The sequence below is a fragment of the Rhipicephalus sanguineus genome, chromosome 11 (genome assembly GCF_013339695.2).
Source record: "Rhipicephalus sanguineus isolate Rsan-2018 chromosome 11, BIME_Rsan_1.4, whole genome shotgun sequence".
Taxonomy (NCBI): domain Eukaryota; kingdom Metazoa; phylum Arthropoda; class Arachnida; order Ixodida; family Ixodidae; genus Rhipicephalus; species Rhipicephalus sanguineus.
In genome coordinates, this window is record NC_051186.1 from 123799823 (window position 1) to 123822156 (window position 22334).

The 22334-nt window shown below is 47.8% G+C and overlaps 1 protein-coding gene across 1 annotated transcript in view; it reads left to right on the forward strand.

Annotated features, from left to right (window-relative positions):
• Positions 1-21886, forward strand: part of LOC119375356 (translation initiation factor IF-2-like) — a 36342-nt gene extending 14456 nt beyond the window's left edge. Inside the window, exons 2-5 of the mRNA XM_037645535.2 lie at positions 1204-1315; positions 4426-4797; positions 20156-20496; positions 21839-21886. Coding sequence (XP_037501463.2) covers positions 1204-1315; positions 4426-4797; positions 20156-20496; positions 21839-21886 — 873 coding nt within the window. The remainder of the gene's footprint in view (positions 1-1203; positions 1316-4425; positions 4798-20155; positions 20497-21838) is intronic.
• The last annotated feature ends 448 nt before the right edge of the window (positions 21887-22334 follow it).

Here is a 22334-nt window from a genome sequence, read left to right on the forward strand (position 1 = left end):
TGCGTCAACGCTACACCTCTTACGTATTGTAAATATACTGTAAATACTGCAACTCTACGCGTAACATTTTGGTGGAGGTGCGGGGTAGTCTCTACGAAAATCGGACCTGGATCTCCGCAGCGGACGTCACATCGGTTCCGCTGCTATGGCTACCGACAGTGTCCCGGCCACTTCGACACCAGTGCAATACGTCATGAACCCGCTACGTGATCCGGGAATCTTCACCGGTACTGGCAAGGTAGACGTCGAAGAGTGGCTGGCGATGTACCAGCGCGTTGCCAACAGTTACAGGTGGGATCCAACCCTTATGCTGGCGAACGTGATATTCTACCTGGGGGAAACCGCAAAGGCGTGGTTTGAGACGCACGAAACCGAGCTCACAAGTTGGGACATTTGCAAAGAGAGGCTACGTGATCTCTTCGGGAGACCAATCGGACGCCAAGCGGAAGCCCAGAAGGAGCTAGCCTCCCGTGCCCAGACGTCCACCGAATCGTACATCGCCTACATTCAGGACGTTCTGGCACTTTGCCGAAAAACGGACAGCAACATGCCGGAGGCAGATAAGGTCGGACACATTATGAAGGGCATCGCCGACGATGCATTCAACTTCTTGCTTTGTAGGAGCTGCACAACAGTTGATTCCCTCATTAAAGAGTGCCGCCACTTCGAACAAGCAAAAGGCAAGCGCATCGTCCAACGCTTCGACCGGCTTCCTAATACGGCTCCGACCTCATCCTGCAACGAACCTGCGCCGTTGCTTCAACCAGCATCACCAACTTTGACGCAAGCCATACGTCGCGAACTTGAGGCTATGGCTCCGAGCGCTCGTGGTCCTCCCCATACGCATGACAATCTGACAATCTCACTAATTCAAGCTGTTGTTCGCCAGGAAATTGCGAATATGGACATCCCGTCCGCCGTTAGCCCCCGTCCCACCTCTACCGCTCCGATCATTGCTTCTGCTGCACCTCGACAGTATTTCTCGAATCGGTACCGAAACCCATCTGAGTGGCGAACACCGGACGACAGACCAATCTGCTTCGTGTGCTCCCGGATCGGCCATATCTCTCGCCACTGCCGTGACCGCTGGAATTCATCGCCTCGACCATATGTTGACCGCCGCTACGAACGCGCCTCTCGTCCTCTGTCACCCCAAGCCGACCCGTCCAATGCTGGCCCTGCTGCTCCTCCATTCACCAATAGCCGTTCGCCGTCACCGCAGCGCCGTCAGTCCCGTTCGCCTACATCTCGGCGTCCCCCGTCCCCATCCTACTCAGGCCGCTTCTCGGGAAACTAACCAATGCAGCCCCTGGAGGTGAGGCTGCGTTGACGACCCTGACTGCAAAACCTCTGTTGACCCTTGCTCCTAAACGAAACCTAATCGAAGTTTTTGTTGATCATGTGCCCGTTAAAGCCCTCATCGACACTGGTGCTCAGGTGTCGGTCATGCGCTCCGACCTTCGTAGCCGTCTTCGAAAAGTACTAACGCCCGCCGAGTCGCCTGTCCTACGCGTAGCCAACGGCAGCACAACAGCCGTAATGGGAATGTGTACAGCCCGTATTACCATCGCCGACCGCTCAACGTTAGTTCTGTTCACTGTACTTGCGGAGTGCCCTCACGAGGTGATTCTCGGAATGGACTTTTTGACTGTTCACTCTGCCCTTATTGACTGCTCAACCGGTATTCTGAGGCTTGAGCTACCCCAGTGCTGTAACGACACCACCGCAGATATCCAGTCCCGACTTCGCTGCACTGAATTTGTTCTGCTGCAACCTGACGCTGCGACTTATGTGCTCATGTCACCATGCCCACCACTTCGGGATGGTAATTATGTTGTGTCCCCACTTTTCGACGTCCTGCTAGAGCGCCAAATCGTTCTCCCTAGCTCCATCGTTACAGTCACCAACAACCGTGCGTGGCTTCCTATCCTGAATTTTGGCTCGTCTCCACAAGCTCTTCCTGAGGGTGTGTCTCTCGCTGTGTTGTCCCCTTTGGAAGAGTCCGGAGTGTCTGCTCTCAGCTATGAACAACCATCTCAGTTGGCTCAACCTTCGGCTCCGACGATGCTATCTAACGACAAATTCGCCAAAATGATAGCTCCTGACTTACGACCTTCTTACGCTGATGCCCTCCGCCGCGTTTTGATGTCCTACGAAGACATATTTGATTTCGACAATCGCCCCCTGGGTCGAACCGACATTGTAACCCATCCGATCCACACTGGCGACGCTCCGCCCATCCATAGGCGTCCCTATCGTGTGTCGGCGGCAGAACGTCATGTCATACAAACAGAGGTCGAGAAAATGCTCTCGAAGGACATTATCGAGCCCTCCTCCAGTCCGTGGGCATCCCCTGTCGTCTTAGTAAAAAAAAAGGACAATACTTGGAGGTTCTGCATAGATTATCGTCATCTGAACAAGATCACGAAAAAGGACGTTTACCCGCTTCCGCGTATTGATGACGCCCTGGACTGCTTACATGGTGCCAGTTATTTCTCTTCCATCGATTTACGTTCTGGTTACTGGCAAATCGCAGTCGATGACAGAGATCGCGAGAAGACGGCTTTCGTCACCCCGGATGGTCTCTACCAATTCAAAGTGATGCCTTTTGGACTATGTAATGCCCCAGCCACCTTCGAGCGCATGATGGACTCTCTTCTGCGTGGTTTTAAATGGTCCACGTGCCTATGTTACCTTGATGACGTTATTGTATTTTCACCGACGTTTGACAGCCATCTCCACCGGCTCTCGGCCATCCTTGACGTCTTCCGACGAGCAGGCCTGCAGCTCAATTCTGCGAAATGTCATTTCGGCCGTCGTCAATTACGAGTCCTCGGTCACCTGGTGGACGCTACTGGCATACAGCCGGATCCTGACAAAGTGCGCGCAGTCCGCGAATTTCCACCTCCTCGTACCTCTGCTGATGTCCGAAGTTTCCTGGGGCTGTGTTCCTACTTCAGACGATTTATTGAGAACTTCGCCGAAATCGCTCGTCCTCTCACCAATATTCTCAAAAAGGACAGCCCATTCAAGTGGGGACCAAAGCAAGCTCAGGCATTTTCAACGCTTACGAGTCGCCTTGTAAATCCGCCCGTTCTGGGTCATTTTGATCCGTCCGCTTACACTGAAGTTCGTACGGATGCAAGTGGCCATGGCATTGGTGCTATTTTGTCCCAACGACAGCGGGAGGTGAATCGTGTCATCGCTTATGCTAGCCGCCTTCTATCGCCCTCAGAGCGCAATTACTCGATCACAGAACGTGAGTGTCTCGCCCTTGTTTGGGCCATTGCCAAGTTTCGACCATACTTGTTCGGACGACATTTCATCATGCCTTATGTTGGCTGTCCTCACTCAAAGACCCTACGGGACGCCTCGGTCGCTGGGCTTTACGCCTCCAAGAATACACATTTTCTGTGTCCTACAAATCTGGACGGCTACACAAGGACGCCGACTGCCTCTCCCGATACCCCATCGACCCACCTGACACCACCGAAACTGATTCGGATGCCTGTGTTTTGTCGCTCAGCGACTTCCTACACGTCACCGACGAGCAGCGTCGTGACCCACACTTGCGATCTCTTATACAACGCCTCACCTCAGAACAAAGGGACGGCACCCTCCGTATGTTTGTCCTGCACGACGGCACCTTATATCGACGCAATATGACACCACACGGTGCTGAACGGCTTCTCGTTGTTCCTCAGCACCTGCGACCATCTATCCTCTCGCAATTGCATGATGCTCCCACCGCTGGACATTTGGGCGTTTACAGAACTTACGATCGCGTGCGCAGACGTTTCTTCTGGCCTGGCCTATACCGCTCTGTTCGGCGCTACGTCGCTTCCTGCGAGCTCTGCCAACGCCGCAAAAAGCCTCCTCTCCCACCCGCTGGGTACCTTCAGCCTATAGCTGTCCCCAGCGAACCATTCTTTCGTGTCGGCCTGGACCTCCTTGGCCCTTTCCCGACGTCGTCCGCGGGTAACAAGTGGGTGGCCGTAGCGACTGATTATGCCACACGTTATGCCATCACGCGAGCCCTCCCTACCAGCTGTGCAACCGATGTCGCTGACTTTCTCCTCCATCAAGTCATCTTACACCATGGTGCTCCTCGTCAGCTGCTGACTGATCGAGGTCGCTGTTTCCTTTCGCAAGTTGTCGACGACCTTCTCCGTTCTTGTGCAACGTGCCACAAGTTCAGCACCGCTTACCATCCTCAGACAAACGGACTTACTGAGCGCTTGAACCGTACACTCACGGACATGTTATCCATGTACGTGTCTGAGGATCACCGCGATTGGGACTGCACTTTACCGTTTGTGACGTTTGCCTATAATTCGTCGCGTCACGACGTTACTGGCTATTCTCCGTTCTATCTGCTGTATGGCCGCGACCCGCTCTTGCCTCTCGACTCGCTACTTCCTTCAGAGGCAAACTCAACCACATTCCACGCTCACGACGCCATCGCTCGAGCGGCGACGGCACGTCGCGTTGCCCGTGATCGACTCCTGGCGTCTCAGGCCGACCAAAAGCGCCTGTACGACAGTCACCATCGGGACGTGCGTTTCAGCCCTGGCTCCCTGGTCTTGCTCTGGCTGCCTTCGCGTCGCGTCGGCCTGAGTGAAAAACTGCTGCCGCGCTACGCTGGACCTTACCGAGTTCTTCGCCAAGTAACCGAAGTCACCTACGAGATCTCGCCACTCACCCCCAAGCCTTCGTCCCCCTCACCAGCTACTGAGACTGTGCATGTTTCCCGACTAAAACCCTACATCACGTACACCGACCCGACGCACCGAGACGGTGCTTCTGCCGCCGGGAGTTAATGTCACATAAGTGTTTGTGCCACTGTGCACTAGAGGACGCTACTAGCCGAAGACGAAGTTGAGGTGTCTCGGGCTTAGATCGATGCTGCTGTACTGGTCATAGTGCGTCAACGCTACACCTCTTACGTATTGTAAATATACTGTAAATACTGCAACTCTACGCGTAACAATATATATATATATATATATATATATATATATATATATGGGGAGAGCGAGAGAGAACTGTGGAAAAGCTAGCAAGTCGGGTCCCCGCCCCCTCCGGGAAAATGAAAACTCTCCGCCTATGACCCAAAGTCAAGAAATGAGCAGCTAAAGAAACATAGCACACTGAAACAAGTTAAAATAACAGGGTCCACACGCACACATTCCTATTTCTGCCCACAATATATAGGCTAACACATCAATCCGTATATAGCAATACATAGCCGTCCACAAGCGTTTATCTAGTCCAGTGTCCAATCATGATGAATGAACAGTATTTGAAAATGGGAGTCCGTGGTTAATCGTGGATGGAGCCCTCTTGTAGAGCCCCACAGGCCGCGGCGGCTCGCCGTGCCTGATCTAGGGTCACCAGTTGGCTCGCGAGTGCCAGCTCGGAAAGCCGTGCCTCCGAAGACCACATTTTGAGTGTTTGTCCTGGACGCACCGGCCCAGATACTGCACGGTGACTATACGTCGCCGTGTCGGCTCATAGAGCTCCATTCCACATCGCTGTGGGTCCGGCTTGACTGTTTCCACAATCTTAGAAAGGTCTAAGCATCGCCCGTAATTTTTTAAACTACAACTTTAGAGCGACATGCAGCACACGTTTTCGCACGCGATGGGCATGCTGACACTTTTGGATGCCTACCACTATCACACCGTAGAGAACCACGCAGGGCTTCGTAAAAAGGAGGTAAAAAGAAGAAAACAAAATCGACAGATCCCACGCGTTGTGGGAATCGGTTTCATGCGAAGCAGTCAGCGAGTATTTTTATGCTGCATTAGATGCGAAGCAGGTTATGGCGGAGTTTAATCCGGTCGTGGTGTGCGGCGGGACCACCCTAACTGCGCATGCGTAAACCCTCTCCACACACTTCCCCTCCACGCGCCCTCCCCTCCCCCCCTCTCACGCGCCTCATTTTCTTTTGCGCAACGCCGCGATGAGCGCGAGCGCAGCGCGTCCCCTCCTTCTCTCGCTCCCCGCCTATGGTCCCCTCCTTTCGCGCACCTGTCGACCGCGTTCCCCGCTCACCGTGTGAGAATTAACGGCCAGGCTAGAGGGAAGACACGAGGCGCGTAGCGTTCCTATTCGCGTTCCACGACGCTTTGAATGGATGGATGCAGCTTACGGCGCGGGACTTCGCCCCAGCTTAAGAACCTGGTGAGCCAGCTCCTAAAAAAATTACACCTTCTCCCGCTCAAGCGAACCATCTCCCCGCTGCTTCACATCCACACATGGTTCCCTTAAGTGGGCGATGATGTAACTTGTTTATGGCTTTGAACTAAGCGTTGCGAGGTGGATCGACTTGTTTTTGTAGTGTATACTCCGTTTCATACATCAGGTGCAACGCTGTGGAAGCTATGCACGAAGTTCGGCCAGCAAAATGTGTAAATCCGCGCGTCTTGTGCTTGGCCTCCGCGATGAGTTCCGGCTACGCGCTGTCAGTGCTAATCACGAAGGCCATGATACAAAAAAAGAAAGAGACGCTAAGCGTTCCAAAATAAACTATCGACAACAGTGTAAATAACGGGCTTCGTTTATTTCTTGGGCACAAATCACCTTCCTTTATTACACAGCCTAAGAACGAAAAAAAATCAGATTACGGATGGTAAATTCATTGCACTATTTCTTACTGCGAACGCATCTACGGCAAGAAGTCTCCCTAGCTTCCGTAGCGTTGCACCTGATGTATGAAACGGAGAGTAGTAGTTGTGTGCACATCGTGGGCTTACCAGGCATGTCGACCACACCGGCGTTTAAAGGGGTCATGAACCACTTTTCCAAGTAATGATCTAATGGCCTCAGTATCGGAGTGTACTGCCTCCCGAATCGATTGCCGCAAAAATTTCTCGAATCCGTCAAGAATCAGCGGAGTTACGGGGGTTTGGCGCACGCTCCCAGCGCTTTCTCTCTTTTCTCGTGCCGACGAGCGCACTGGAAGCTAGACAGGGAGGGATGACATGGGGGAAAGAAGTTACGCCAGCGCGCGTCATGAAACGCGATCTCTCTCCTGCTGTGATTCGCTTGCGCGAGTGCGGCTACCGTGTACTGAGGAGTGCGGCGCCAGCAAGTGGCGGCACCCCGCGGCAAGAAGCGCATCTGATCCGAACGCCGAGCTCGATTTACGTCGGCTATCGGCCAATAAGCATGCTATGTCTCTTGCGACGTACAGCGGACAGACGCCCCGCCCACCGACGAGAGTGAGAACCGGCCTCTGTTTGAAAAGAGGGTGCCTGGGGAAACGGTAACTTCGCGCTCCGCTTGTGGCCATTACGCGGCGCGCACGACTGTAATATTTGGCAGAGCAGTTCATAGCCGTGTCAGCTTTCCGCAGGATGTGTTTTTTCAATCAGCCCAAGGGGCGCTTCATGACCCCTTTAAAGGGTGATTTATGGTGCCACATAACGTCAGCCCTCACGATAGAGTACATACGTCAGTATTTATAGAAACTAAGTGGACTTTATGGTGCAATCATGTGAATATCATGCGTAACCTTCGTTAATGCATTCCTGCGGGATCGAGCAATGCTTCAATATAGCTTGCTGAATTATAGGAATACAAAAGTAATCTTTATTAGGCTGCTACAAAAGCGGAGCCAACACTGGAACCAGACACGTTAATCTGACATGACGCCTGTATCGTAGAAGTACATATGTAGTGTTTATTGCTTTCTTGTAAAATTAGACAGCCAGCACCAGAATCACAATTGACGGTACACCAACATTACACCTGCATAGGCTGTTTTTCCAAACAAGTTTATGGACCTGGCGTGGCTCTGTGGTAGAATATCTGATTGCCACGCAGAATGCTTGGGTTCGGTTACTGCTGGGATCCTAATTTCTATTCTCTCCATTCGTTGGGTCAACGCTGCCTATGTCGGCTTTTCTTAACGCTCTCGCATTTAAATTACGATTGTCGGTTCTCGCAGTTCCTGGGTAGATATAAACTGTTAATCACCTGTGGCGCATACCCGTACACCGCGGCCGTGGTAAACGGGTATGGGCCACACGTGTCTGGAGGAAAGGGTTTGACGACGTGCGCGACAGTGATTTCACGTTGTTCATGTCATCACAAGGCAGTCATATTCGTCCAATTCTTTTACCCTCCCATGCCAATTTTGGTCGACACCAAGTTAAGGAGGCGATCACGAGAGCACCCAGAGGTAGGTGGTTAGATAGATAGATAGATAGATAGATAGATAGATAGATAGATAGATAGATAGATAGATAGATAGATAGATAGATAGATAGATAGATAGATAGATAGATAGATAGATAGATAGATAGATAGATAGATAGATAGATAGATAGATAGATAGATAGATAGATAGATATGGTAGCCCCGCATTCAATGGGCAAAAGGCAGGCCAGACTGATCGCCGGTTGCAATGTCAATGGCACTGAGCGAAATGGGGATTTGTCGTCGCGTCCGTGAAGCTTCCTTTGCAGCGCCACAATGAAACATCTGACGTATTCCTGTATACGTATGTTTTGGTCGACAATTAACGGTGAAAGAGCCGCAATGCCAGCAAATACACTAATATTGCACGCACACTAATGCCTGTGAATACACTATATTTCTCACAGGCTATGAGGTTTGTGAATGCAAATAGTATTCTAGTGCATATATGATCGCATATACCGGTTTGTATGGAGTGCCTTACATCATTACAAATAATGTTTTTGTTACTTTACCTCACAAAATGTTTTCTTGTGATGCTGGTCCAAGTATTAATTATGAAGCCGCAGTTTAATTCGCATCAAGTGCTTCCCAAGACCAACTCCCTGAAATGGCCAAACATTGCTCATTGGATGATTATTTGAGCTTGGGATCAAGTTATATTTTCGGAAAAGTCGTGACATTCATGTTGCTGCTCAACGAAAATGCGTCTTGGGCTCCCGCGTGTAGTTGTCAGATTTCTGTCCGCGCTTATAAGCTCATCCTTTCCTACATAAGCGCATTTCCTCGGAAAAAGCAACTAGCTTCGAGAACTATTACCGCAATCCGTCAACGCCCATCCTCGTGTGAAAAGAAATTACGAGAATCTTGGTACTCGCTTGACAAGTCGCTTATGCAGCTGAGTTCTCGCTTGGCACATGGTAATGAAGTTTGTGTCTTCATGAAAAAGAAGCGAAAGCGAGGCTCACGCGGAATTTGCGCGAGTGAAGCTCAGGTATTTAGCGTTCTCATTTCGCTCGCACAATCTCGGCGACTTTCGAGCATTGGGGCTGTCTCCCGTCAACAGTAACAAACGATGAGGTGTCATTATGTGCTGTCTCTGCTTGCGTGTAAGTACATTTCTTTGTTTACTTAGAAAGCGTTCGTCAAATACCGGGATGCGTACATTATACAGATTAGCCCTCGCCCCCCCCCCCCCCTCTCCCACGTTTTCTTCTCTGGACTCACAGCTCATCATCCCAGAAAGCCACACGAGCCCTCCTGCAATTCATAAAAACAACTTAATTGAGCGACTAGCCGTGATACGCTGCATTGTGTGTGTGTTGTGAACTCGTCACGCTGGTCGTTTTCTCTCTCTCTTTCTTTTTTACCACTTTTTGCCCTCCCTAATTGTAGACCAGGCAGCTCGACGTAGTCTAGCTAACCTCTTTGTCTTTCCTGAATTCCTTCTCTCTCCTTGCCTGTCTCTCTCGTTACATCTTTAATTTTTTTTTTACCCAGACATCCGTGTCCGCTGTGGATGCTGCAAGAGCTAGCTAACCCCCGAATGCAGAGATGTTACTTGGCTCGTGCCTTCAGCTTGACTTGAGCAAGTCGGCCCGAAGCAAGCAGCGGACTTGAAAACACCCAAGTCGGCCTTCGCGTTTCCTAGACGCTCAAGCTGTCTTGCTTGGTCAAGTCAAGAACGAGCTTCAATGCAGAAACACGTTGCTCGCCTGGTACCGAGGTTAATAATGAAGTTGTTGGCGTAAGGCACGTGTTAAAGCAAGAAAAGTTCGTATATTTCAAAAGAACTATGAGATCAAAGTGCTACAAGCATATTTTTGTCATTTTACTGTTAACGAGCGGCACGTGGCTCCCGCCGCCGCAGCGATGTACAGTGTTGCTTGTGTAAAGCGTCCGTTGCCCACTGGTTTCAGTGGCCGCCCAAGCGCGGCGCGTTACTCCAAGCTTGCTTGTTTTGGCCTGTGTGCTAATAGAACTTCCCATAAAGATGCGAAACAAGGCATGGTTTGCGTTGTGTTCTTTCGTCGTTTTTTTTTATCGAACGCGGAGTGTATATGCGCTGCCCTGGCTCGCAAGTTTTAAGCGAGGTATCGCGAATTTTCAAGGTACTAGCCTTTATATTCGCCTATGGACATGCTTGTAGCGAGCTGGGTCGCAGTTATATATGAATAAATAAAAAATGCAACAACTTCTGGGAACAAGGTGTACAAAGCCCTTGTTCAGGCCCATGTGGGTGCTGCCACCCAACAAAAAAAACTAAAGAATAGAACTGGAAATGCTAATTATTTGTCTACTTTCGTTGAACATCTGATTCTTGGTAAACAAGACAAGAAGCGGGGGTCGGGACCATGGGCCTCGGCGGAATTTTGCCTCGCGGGGTGCAGCAATGCCGCACTGCATGTTGGTGAGGGTAGGGGGGGGGGACGCACATGGTCAAGATATGTGATCTTCTGGAAGCTTTGTCGCGAACAACGAAATAGACACAGGCCTGTCATGCGCGTCCTGCGAGGTGAACGAAGAGCTCATCCACCTGTTTGTACGAGAGCACCTCTTTGTAATACAAAGCTACGAGGAAGTCCCAAGGAAAGCTTCGCCTTGTCACCAAAAAATTTTTGCTGGTCCGTGGATTAAACCCGCACTAGGGGAAGCTCTTTTTTTCTGAGAAAAGCTTAAGGAATTTTTCGTATCGTTGTGCTGCAAACTGATGCCTGTCAAGTTTCTCAATCCCACACAGCTGAACCGAACGAGACAAAAACGGCGTAAAATGTTGTGTACTATGAAAACATTTTTCGGCTCATGCTACGTCCCCCACGTCACTTTGCAAAGCGAAGTCGTCGAATCAAGGAGAAAGTACCATTCGCTGAGATGTCGCAGCAAGGCACGTTGTCGTCCAAAGAGACACCTCAGCGCAAGGCGGCCCCGCGCTTCACCGAGGACGAAAAGTGTGCTGATCGATCTTGTGAGGCAGTTCGAGCACATTATCGAGTGTAAAAAACTGATGTCGCGTCAGTGGCGAAAAAAGATGAAACGTGGAAAGAAATAGCCAAGCGCCACAAAGCCAACCACGGGATTACGAGGCGCCAGCACCTGCAGCTCAAGAAATGCTGGAATAACATCAAACAGAAATGAAAAGAGGAAGCTGCAAGAGAAAAGTGAGAGCGCCACAAAACTGGTAAGAACAACATTTTTTTGCATGACTGGTTCACTTGAGCTATTACTCTTGTGACCTTCCACATGTTTTGTATTCGGGAGACGAGTAATTGGTGAGCGTAAATACACCGGGGCTATTAATGCGCACGTGTGTGCAGTCGACACATCCTGTAACGCCAGGGAATTCGGCCACTTCATAAAAGTCCCGCATAACTTTAGGAAATCCCGCCGGCTGCGGGAAGCGCACCAGCATCGAGTGAAAGTGCTTTGCGGTGAGCAGGGTCACTTTTCCGACTGCGCGGCACACTGTCGACTGTGGAATGCGGACGAGATCGCCGGTGACTGTCTGGAATGTGTCAGCGCCGTAAAACCTGAGCGCCATCAGTAGCCGCAACATGGGAGGCACAGGCTCTATAAACGTTGGCACAGGCTGTCCTCGGTTGTCCCCGCTTTCTTGGAGCGGCAACATAGCCAGAAGCTGCCGCACGGCGTTCTTGGTGAACCTGTAGCTAGCGTCGAATCGTTCCTCGTCGTACAACTCCATCAGATTTCCTCGGTCACGTAAGGTTGGTCGCGGAATCTTCGGCAGGCAATTTACCTCAGGAAATATGCTACGTCCATAGCGTGGCAAGCAAACTCAAAAGCGGACAACCTCCGCGCGACGTCCATTCGAGAGGCGGCCATGTTGGAATAACGCATCAAGACTGTTTCAAGCTAGCCCCGCAGCAGACTTGAAACTCGTCCTGACTTCGACCGAGCCAAGTCGCCCGCAAGTCGTCCGCAAGTTCGAGAACGATTTATGGCGAGCGGCAAAGCTGTCTTGAGTCAAGTACGAGTCAAGTACGAGACAAGTAACATCTCTGCATTCGGGGGTAAGTTCTCGTGTAAACAAAAATATCCAAGGTATCTATGATGTATCACACGTTTTCACGGTGTATATAACCACAGCGTGCCAAACTTAGTGCAGAGGTTGTTAGATTTTTCTAAGCCACAATTTCCGAGCCAGCGGTCATTCGCCCCCGCAGCAAAAAGAAAAAAGAAAGAAAGTCACAAAGTAGAAAGTTCTCATTTGAAAAGAGAAGCAGTGAATGACCTGGAACTATCATAACCACCTTTCTTGGAAAAAGACCATGTTCTACTTGCTGATGTGGCAGACAAAAAAAAAAGGCGAAGAAACGTGGGCGTGAATCGTGACATGGCGCCTTTTAGGGTCGCAACGGCTTCTTCGCTTGCTACGGAACATATTGAAATATCACAAATGCCAATTTTGTTTTCACTTTCATTCATTTAGCCGTCGTCGCTTTCAACACTGTGAGGAGCCATATCATGGTAAGCATTGTTTCGTCTTCTCCGCATAGAACTAATATAGGGGGGAGGGGGGAGAGAATAATCTGGTTTCTTTAACGGCAACTAAACCGTAAAACGTTGATGAGCTATTTGTGCTCTGTTGTCGGGCCACTACTGACAACGCAACACGACCGCAGTCGATCGTGGTCGGGCAGTGCTCGACAATTTGTTTCGTGGTTGATTCACGGGCGCGTTTTCTCCTTGCGTTATGCGACATGCCTTAGGGTAAGATGCCAAATGTCGGAAAAAAATTTTTAAAAAGCAATAATCACTAGATATTAGTCTACATTGCACAGCAGACCTTTTTAGGAGGATGTTAGCATTATAAAGCAAGTCCTATTTTCGTTAATTTTTCATAATTGAAAATTTCATTAAAAGTAGGCCTCAGGTGAAAAGTCCTAAAATAAATTCCACTCAACGAAAAATACTCATTTTTTGCAGAGACATAAAAGAAGCTGTGGCCAGTGCAACGAACAAAAAAAATGAGATCATAAGAGTACTAAAATTATAGTGATTAAATAACCACAAATTTATGCACTAACACTAGGGGCACTTTCGTATAACAGGCAGCCATAATAAATATTACGGCTCGATTTTGCTTATTGAGGGTCATTGCCCACCCCCTATGTCTTAAGGAAGTGTGCCAAGTTTTAATAAAAAAACTTCAATAGCAAAAACGTTATGATTGTTCGCGTACGGCAAAAATACCAAAAATGTTAGTTCTGAGAAAATCAACAAAAAAGATTTGAAACATGTGCAGCGCTTACACAAGGTGACCAATAGCCATAAAATCCTCGATATTTGTAGCTAGTTCCATCCTGGACCTTACTCTTGTGTGCCATTGCTCGAGCGGCAAATTCCCTTTTCTTTTCTAGCTTGCTTTGCAGTATCAGTGCCGTTTTAGGACGCTCTCGAGACGCGGTGCTGATCGTTTGTGAGGCAAGTTTTTGCACTGTAGAGGCCAGGCTCGAAGCCAAATTGCTTCAAAAAAGATGGCTGATCCCTCCGTCATAGGAATCAGTATAACACGAAAGTAAAACGTGTCGTTACAGAAGTAGCTGATCGTTTATCCTGAATTGGTATATGAGAGTTTGTACAATGTCTACTGTTGTTTGGCCTATATAGCACCGCTTGATGTGGACGCCCTCACATTGACGCCTAGTGGCACATCTCCGTACCGACGACTAACGCCCATGATCATGATTTAACCCTTGCGGTAGGTGAAGTTGTCAAGATATACCTGGACACCGCATATGGTGAATTCCGCGCAAAGATGGCATCAACAGGCGCATAATAAACACTGATACTCACTATGCGCTCCTTTAAAGCGTCGTGAAACGCGAAGAGAAACGCAACGCGCGCCGTGTCTTTCCTCTAGGCTGGCAGCTAATTCTCACAGCGCGAGCGGGGAACGCGGTTCGACTGCCAGGCGAGCGTCGGAGAGGTATTTTTTGATATGGATGGATGCTATGAGCGAGGCTTGGGCTGAATCCGCCACCTCGCGGTGTTAAAGCGTTCACGAAATTACACTTCTATGGAAACGCGCCGAATGGGATGGTCGTACCAACGGTTTTTTTTTCGAGCCTGGTGGCACGCGTCACCGCCCCGTTATCAAGGCGACGCTCATAGCGTCCGTCCATCCATCCATCCATCCATCCATCCATCCATCCATCCATCCATCCATCCATCCATCCATCCATCCATCCATCCATCCATCCATCCACCCTTCCATCCAAGACAACTGAGAGGAAAATGTGACAGATAAAAGGCGGGTTCATGTAGCATCTTTAATGTGTCTGGCGGTAGCTCAGTGGGCTAAACGCCCGCCCGCCATCGTCGCAGATCGCGAGGTCGTGGGTTCGACTCCTGCCAACGGAACTTTTTCTTTGCCATCTGATGGCGCTCATTTTGTTGACGTATTTCCGTGACGGAAATACGGCATGAAAGTCTTGGTGGACCGCGGCATAAAACGCTTTCGTGTTAATAGCAAATGTCCTTTTGTTTCCATTAATAAAAAGGCACACAGCATCATAGAAAGCAAATTTAATTATTTACAGGCTCATGTACGTGTCCTTGAGGTGTAAGAGGTTGCGCGTCCAGCTGGAGAGAAGTTTATTACTTTTATGATTGAAAATGATGGCCTTACAATGCTATTAGCGCATTATTATATGTTCGCACTTGATATGATTGTTACATAACCCACAATGTACTACATATCAAGCTAATTTTATGATGCACACAAAACTGGCACTTTCAGTTTCCGTTTCGTAGATAACGGGCTGTCTAGCATCTTTGGTTGCTTGTATCTTTGGAAAGAAACTGCGTAGACAGAAACATTATGCAGTAAAATGATGGGCGATAAATTGCGCATTTAACATTACCAAATACAAAAAACGACATTTTGAAAAAAAAACGCTTTTTCCACTTGGCCTCATACTTTATTGAGTGAGTAAACTTCCTTTACTTCAGTTTTGTTCTCTCTAGTTTCACTCCGGAAGGAACGGAAGGTGGGTAAAGGTTTTGTACCGCAAAGGGTCAACAAACTTTTGACGATATGGGGAAGGCAAGAAAGTCTTATTTTGGTCATACAAATGAAAGAAATTAGGTTGAACGCGTCAGCGGAATATTTCTGGTGGTAAATTCTAAAATTCAATAAGGAAAATGGAAGTATAAGTGGCCCCACAGACGGAGAACAATTTGCAAACAAGTTTTTCACAGGGAACAATATTTAAAAGGCATACAAAACATACTAGTTTGCAAAGCTGAGACTACGTTTATGACCTAATATAAATACTGATACGCCTCCGACAAGGGCTAATGAGTTTGCTACAGTGATCGACTATTCAACAAGGGCTCATCACTGACCCGCTCATATTTTTGTCTCTGAAACATGTTCCTCGCCAAACACAGTTCATTAGTCATGGTGTTGCATATATGAACGGGTTGTTTTTAATATTGTGTATCTGGTACATGACTACAGGATCTGATGATAGAAATGAACGTGGTCAGGACAATCGTTAATATACACCAGTCCTCTGCATGGTGCAGCTTCGAAAATAACGAACACAAAAACATTATTCATAACAATTTTTTTTTCAGATTGGAGGTGGTGGCTACTTTCCAGGTGCTGCGGTAAAGAGCTTCTCCAGCCGAGCATTCTGGAGTAGTATGGTGAGGGGGTTCATACGTTGCACCTATAGGCAAAGAGGGCCCGACTCGATATCATATTTAGCGAATTGCTCTCAACACGTTTCTGACTCCTCGCGTGATAAATTAGAGTATTACATTGAAATATGACGACCTCTTGGGCCAAGGATGTGTTGGCTCAAGGGATGGCCATGCAGGTAAAACAACCCCTAAAAGTGTGTTGAATCACCCTTCTCTGAATGTCTCAAAAGCGCGTCAATTATACTGGCGAAATAATGTTTATTGATACGATAGAATGAAATCATTATCACTGCAACATTTTCATTTGTGATGTCACCTCAACTAATATATTTTTGATGGCGTAGAGAGGCGCCACTGGAGACGCGCCACATACGTCATCAGTTTCTTTCCTGTTTGGGATGTTTGTGGTGAAGCCTGAGAAAAGAAGTCCGTTTCTACCGGGTCTGCCTAATTCTTGTAAAGTTTTGAGAGACACATCTTCAACCAGAACAAGCTGTTTTGTTAACTGCGCTATTTTTCTCCACACTGATAGTACGAGGAAGCGCTCTGATTGAAACATCCTGCCGGCTTCATAACTACGGTATACCAATGGTAGCGCTGTGATCTATAATTTGTCCAGGGTTGCCAGAGCGTTACAGCCGGTGTCCTTTCCACAGTGGAAACCAGCCACCTGTTGGAAAAAGCAGCCTTTGGAAAGAGGTTCACCTAGCTGTTCGCTTGTGGACGCCCCTAGCAGTGCCGGTCACGATTACAAATTTCGGCTAAAACTTTCGGTGGTCTTTCTTCGATGCGTTTATTATTTCTTGTCATTTGCAGAGAACGTCTCAAATGAATACTCCTTGTCTCAAATGTCTCAAATGAATACGCAGCGTAGCTTCGCGCTATGGCTGGGCCTAAACACGCAATTCCCTGGGTATTCCAGCATTCGGCCACACATTCCTATTAATACGTTCCATATTCCACTCCAATAAATGCGCATATGTTCTTAGGGAGTCCACATGCTTTCCTTGTATTGGCCATATATTTCCATGAGAATCTTACGGAAGTATATTGAATGATTAGAATTGCATAGAAAAGTAAGGCGAAGCTTGCAATAAGTTGCGCAAGGCTTGAAACATTGAAACTGGACGATTCTTAAGTCTAACCTGGTTGCTTCTAGGCTGTTGCAAGGCTTTAGCTTGGTTAGTCACGGCACTGATGTTCAAACTACAGAACAGAGCGTTCGCACATCTCATAGATCCACGGGCACGTTGTCGTTGACGTAGGGCTTCCATCGCTTCGGGCTCTTCTCGCAGCTGCCATTGCCTTTCCCGCTCCCTAGTACGGCAGCTTCGTACCAGTCCGGCCAAGTCGTTGTATGTCTTTATGTCATTATTCCCATTATTTCTCTCTATTTTCTCTTTCTCTCTCTTTCTTTCTATAACTTTCTTTTTCTCTCTTAGTGAACCAGTATTGAGCAGCGGGATTTTATCCTCCTCACACTCCTCCTCACCATCACATATCTCGTCACAGTCACTTCCCTTTCCCACCCCCTCGCTACACTACACTGTACAATGTTATGCTATGCTCTGCTAGCATTTTATTCCTGGGACATTATAAAGAGAACAATCAGAAAAGACCTTCCTATCACAGCTCATGGTATTAGGGTCCTTCCCTTAAAAAAGGGCCCAACCAATAATACACCGTATGATGTATTTATGTAATTAGGACTTTATTCGCTATGGAAAAGTCGCAGGATCGACAGACACGCCGAGCCACCACGATCGACGAAGCCTCTCTTCCGAGAAGAAGCTGCTCAAGTGCGCAGTGTTGCTGAGACTTTTGAGTCCGTTCTGGAGTGGCTTGCACTTCTCGACGCATGTGTCTGTTTTCCATACTTTTGAAATGCCTATGTGGGTGTTGTGTATGGTAAGGGAATTCTGATGTGAAGAATTATGTAGCGCGCGGTTCATAGCAATAACAGGTCATCTTTCCATTAATTAAAAAAGTCACAGTTTTGCCGCATCGGCGAAGCAATGAATGTGATAGCAACAAATTGGATCGTAACGCGAAGAACGGAAAGCAGCTCGAAATTGCCAGCGCGTCGCCCGAGCCCAAAGGACGCACGAAAAGAACGCACACAGGACGAGCGCGAACTATCATGCGTCACAGCTCGATACTTGAAGCGCACTGCTGAAACATCAAGCAGTCAGCCGCGTTGGTATACCAGTTACGGTGCTCGGCTGCTAACCCGATGGTCGCGGGTTCGATCCCGGCCGCGGCGGTCGCATTTCGATGGAGGCGAAATGGTAGAGGCCCGTGTACCTAGATTTAGGTGCACGTTAAAGAACACCAGATGGTCAAAATTTCCGGAGCCCTCCACTACGGCGTCTCTCATAATCATATCGTGGTTTTGGGACGTAAAACCCCAGATATTATTAAACATCAAGCAGGACGCACAAAACGAACGAACAGATACACACAGGACGAGCGCGAACTAAATGCAGTTGTTAGCTATTTCTGTTTGAACAGCGCACTCCTTTTGCAAACGCGGTCGCTGCAGCGAGCGAAGTGACCTTCGTACGCGCTGTGACTTCAGCGCGGACATCACGGGGAAAGCACAAGACATACAACCCCCCGCTCGCCCCCGTTCTTTCCTTGAGATAAGCGCGCGCTCCTCGCGCCATATCGCTGGTAATGAAGAAACGCTTATAAGAACCTGCTGTCTCTCAGTCGGGCCAGCGGTAAAGGGTGTGTATATAACGCTCGCCGTTACCTATCTAAAGGATCTGCGTTTTGTAGCGCAGTGGTTAGCGCCACGCATTGCGGAGCGAGATGTCCCTGGTTCGATTCCGGGCTTCGGAAGCATTTTCTGAATTATTTTTCTTTGGGGCTTCTATATATATATATACATACTTATACATAAACGGTGCATGACGGCGGCGACGGGGACGGACAAAAGCCAGCCGAGACTGTCAATAAAATTGCTATCGCATTAAAAAAAAATCGTCTGGATAGTCGAGTGGTTAGGACGCTTGCATTCGGATCGAGGGTACGCGGGTTTGAATCGCGCCTCGTGAAGAATTTTTTTTTTCGGCAAGAATTTTGCTCTTTCTTTTGATTTTTCTTTGCGTCTCTCTTTTTGTTTCTCTCTTTCCTCCTCTCACCCTCTGTACTTGTTCTGAGTGTTATTACAGGCCACACCGTAGCGGTCAGTAGTGGGATCTGCCCTATTTCTATGGCACATACCCGCTCATGATGATGATAGTTTTCTGATAGGACGCACATACTAATTGCAGCTAGCTTAAACAGCTTCTGTTAAAATGTGAGCTCCGCCCAAAGAATCGCGGCGCGCTTGCTCTTCACTTGTGAAAGACAGTCGTGCTAGCTGGCTTCGGTTTGAACCATAGGTGCATTTACTCGGCTAATGTAAATACAACGCATATTAAGAGTCACGTGTTCGTCATTACTATCTAAAACATTACGTTTGGCTGAGTAGCGATGCCAGAATAGCTGACGAAATTTATCAGGATATTCACGTTTCCGACCTAAACGAGCGACACAAAGGTGTTTCTATACGGTATAGATAGTCAACTATCTGAAACTCTAAAGAGTGCTCAACGTCACGAAAATAAGTAAGCGCTATTGGACGGAGCATATACGCAAATTCACTGCGGGAGGGATAGAGAGATGGCTGTGGGCGGAACTCACATTTTTTTGGAGGTTGTGACCGAGTATAGTACTTATGCTCACTTACCTGCGTTGGCCCGATCTATGAAAGGAAATACCAACGTTTGGTGGTGTTCACGGGTAATTTTTAAATTTCTTTTTAAGATGACCCCATTTCATGCACTTTTGTGCAGGAATCACGCATTACCTTTTGTATCTTCCTCTACTGGGCTGCAGATAGTCAATGTACTTACGCCCCCTCGCGGTAATTATTACCGTACTGCGGATAGCCTATTGCAATTTGTTGACCACAAGACGTTCTTAGCCCAGCCCGCGCTTAGGTGCGTATATTGGGCCTGGTTTTTGTCTTCATGAAATATGATGCACTCATTCTTCAGGTGGCATCACCTCTTTAGGTGCGTTCCACTTTTTCATTACCATTATCATGACACCGTATTTCAGCAGTGAGAAAGAATTACGCAGCTGACTTGAGGGTAGTTTTAGTCTTAGAGCTCTCGCTGCTCAAGTAGCTCTTAGTCGTCATCATAAACAGAGTACGAAGCTGTTTGAAAGTAACGCCAAGCTACTCGCTAAACTTCCTTTATGTAGGGTGGAGGACTTATGCGCCCAGGCTTCATTGGTGGCGGCATGGCTGGCGGCATCATGCGTGCCCCAACAGGTGGAATGGCTGGCGGCATCATGCGTGTCCCAATAGGTGGAATGGCTGGTGGCATCATGGGTGCCCCAATAGGTGGAATGGCTGGTGGCATCATGGGTGCCCCAATAGGTGGAATGGCCGGTGGCATCATTGGTGGCCCAATAGGTGGTATAGCTGGTGGCATGATGGGTGGCCAAATAGGTGGAATGACTGGTGGCATCGTGGGTGGCCCAATAGGTGCAATGGGTGGTGGATTTCCCGGTGGTATGATTGGCGCCACAAAGACATTTGGATACTCGAACCCCTTGCAAATGGTAGGAAATGCTCGCTGCTATATTTTATTTTCCTATTATCATCATCTTATGTGGAGCTGCCCTAAATTCCTTTCATCGGATGTAATTATAAGTTCTCTCCTCATCATCACTTCCAAAGTATGGCTCGAAATCGTCGTCATTGCAGGCGCTATAAAATTACGAAGTAAACCGACTCAGTTTTGCTCAGTACCGAATGGCTGCTGACAGCTATTTTTATCGAAATGACTTTAGGTTCATATTGGAGAATTTCACTTCTAGCGGTAACTTCAAATATACTGAAAACCAAAGCATCGTTTGAAGAAAGGTGTTTAGGTGATTATTTGACTGAAAGAATCTTTGTTCAAAAGCTTGCATAGAGGCAAATAAGCGACAAAGACAACGTAGTGACCCTGGGCTGACGAGCCCTCTCCCCCGTAGCCACATTGAACATAATTATTATAGTATGTATACATTTCATATATGTCAACATTAAGATAATCGTATACGCCTACGATCAGTACATGCAAGTCATGACGAAATCGAACATATGGTACATTCATGTGCCTGGTAATATTGGTCTGAGAATGACCGTATGAATTTTCTTTTCATCACCCTACTGATGCTACTTCCAGTGTACTTATTTCTTCGACAGTATTTCTTCGACTCGTTATCTCATACCGTTTACGTCATCCATCAGTCAAGTGTAATTTCTGAAACGTTTATGACCCGTCTTTGATTAAATAAAATGCCCCTTAGCACAGCGCACCTTGTGTGTTTATCGCGCATGCGCCCTAGGCACCGTTTAATAATATAGTTAAACTATGAACTCGCCAAGCGGTACACACGCCAAGCAAAAAATAGTGTTGGTGTGTGCCATCGTGTTGTCGAATCGGTATGGACCTTCTGGTTACATAGACAAGTGCCCGTACTGGTTTTGCTGTATTTCTCCAGAAACTAATATCTTGTTGTTTCAACGCAAACATAATGTCAATATCGCTTGGCTCCAATTTCGCACTCGCAAGTGCAATAAATTGAATAATCCTTTCCCTATCAATAATCATTCGTTTCTATGAGCAGCTATGTTATCGATCATGCTAACATGCTGGTAAGGCCATTTAGGTATTTCTCATAAATAAACCGAATGGCGCGGAAGCAAAAGGGCTTTAAAAATGTCATCGTAAGCACATGGCACCATCTACCGAGCTTTAATTTTCACTGAAGGTATTTATTCTGTTAGGCTTATTGGGTGTGCTGCCTTCGCATTTAAAAGTGCATATCATTTGCGACTTGCTAGAATGCCCTTGGCAAAAATGAAATTCATTCCATTCTGTGCCTTCCTTTTTCTCCTTTTCGTGCTCAGCAGACACCTCAGTGGAATAACTTCCCTATGCAACAGCAGCTGCTTGGATGATCTGGATTCGACAATGCATGTCCGTGGGAAGCTCCTATGGCAGTGCGTACAAAAGAAAAGCCAATACACTGTAATATACGTTGTCCTGTTTCTCTTCTTCACATTCGTCGTCTTGTCTCTTTATCCATTTGGCTGCATACGGATTGCAGAGCATTGAAAAGCCACAGTGGATGCGAACGACGATACAAAAAATGGTACGGGCGCCGTTTCTCTTATAGTGGATATGAATTGGAAGTCTTTGAATGGTGACACGTAACTTGTGTATGCAACACAGACTATAAGTACTATTTATTTATTTGTTTATTCATAGTACCCTCAGGGTATAAATACATTACAGAGGGGGTGGGGGTGTGCATAATGATCAACAGCATGAACAACAACAACAACAAAAAGTATAACTGGAAGCATTATACAAAATAATCACAAAATCTAGTAATGTACACAATCT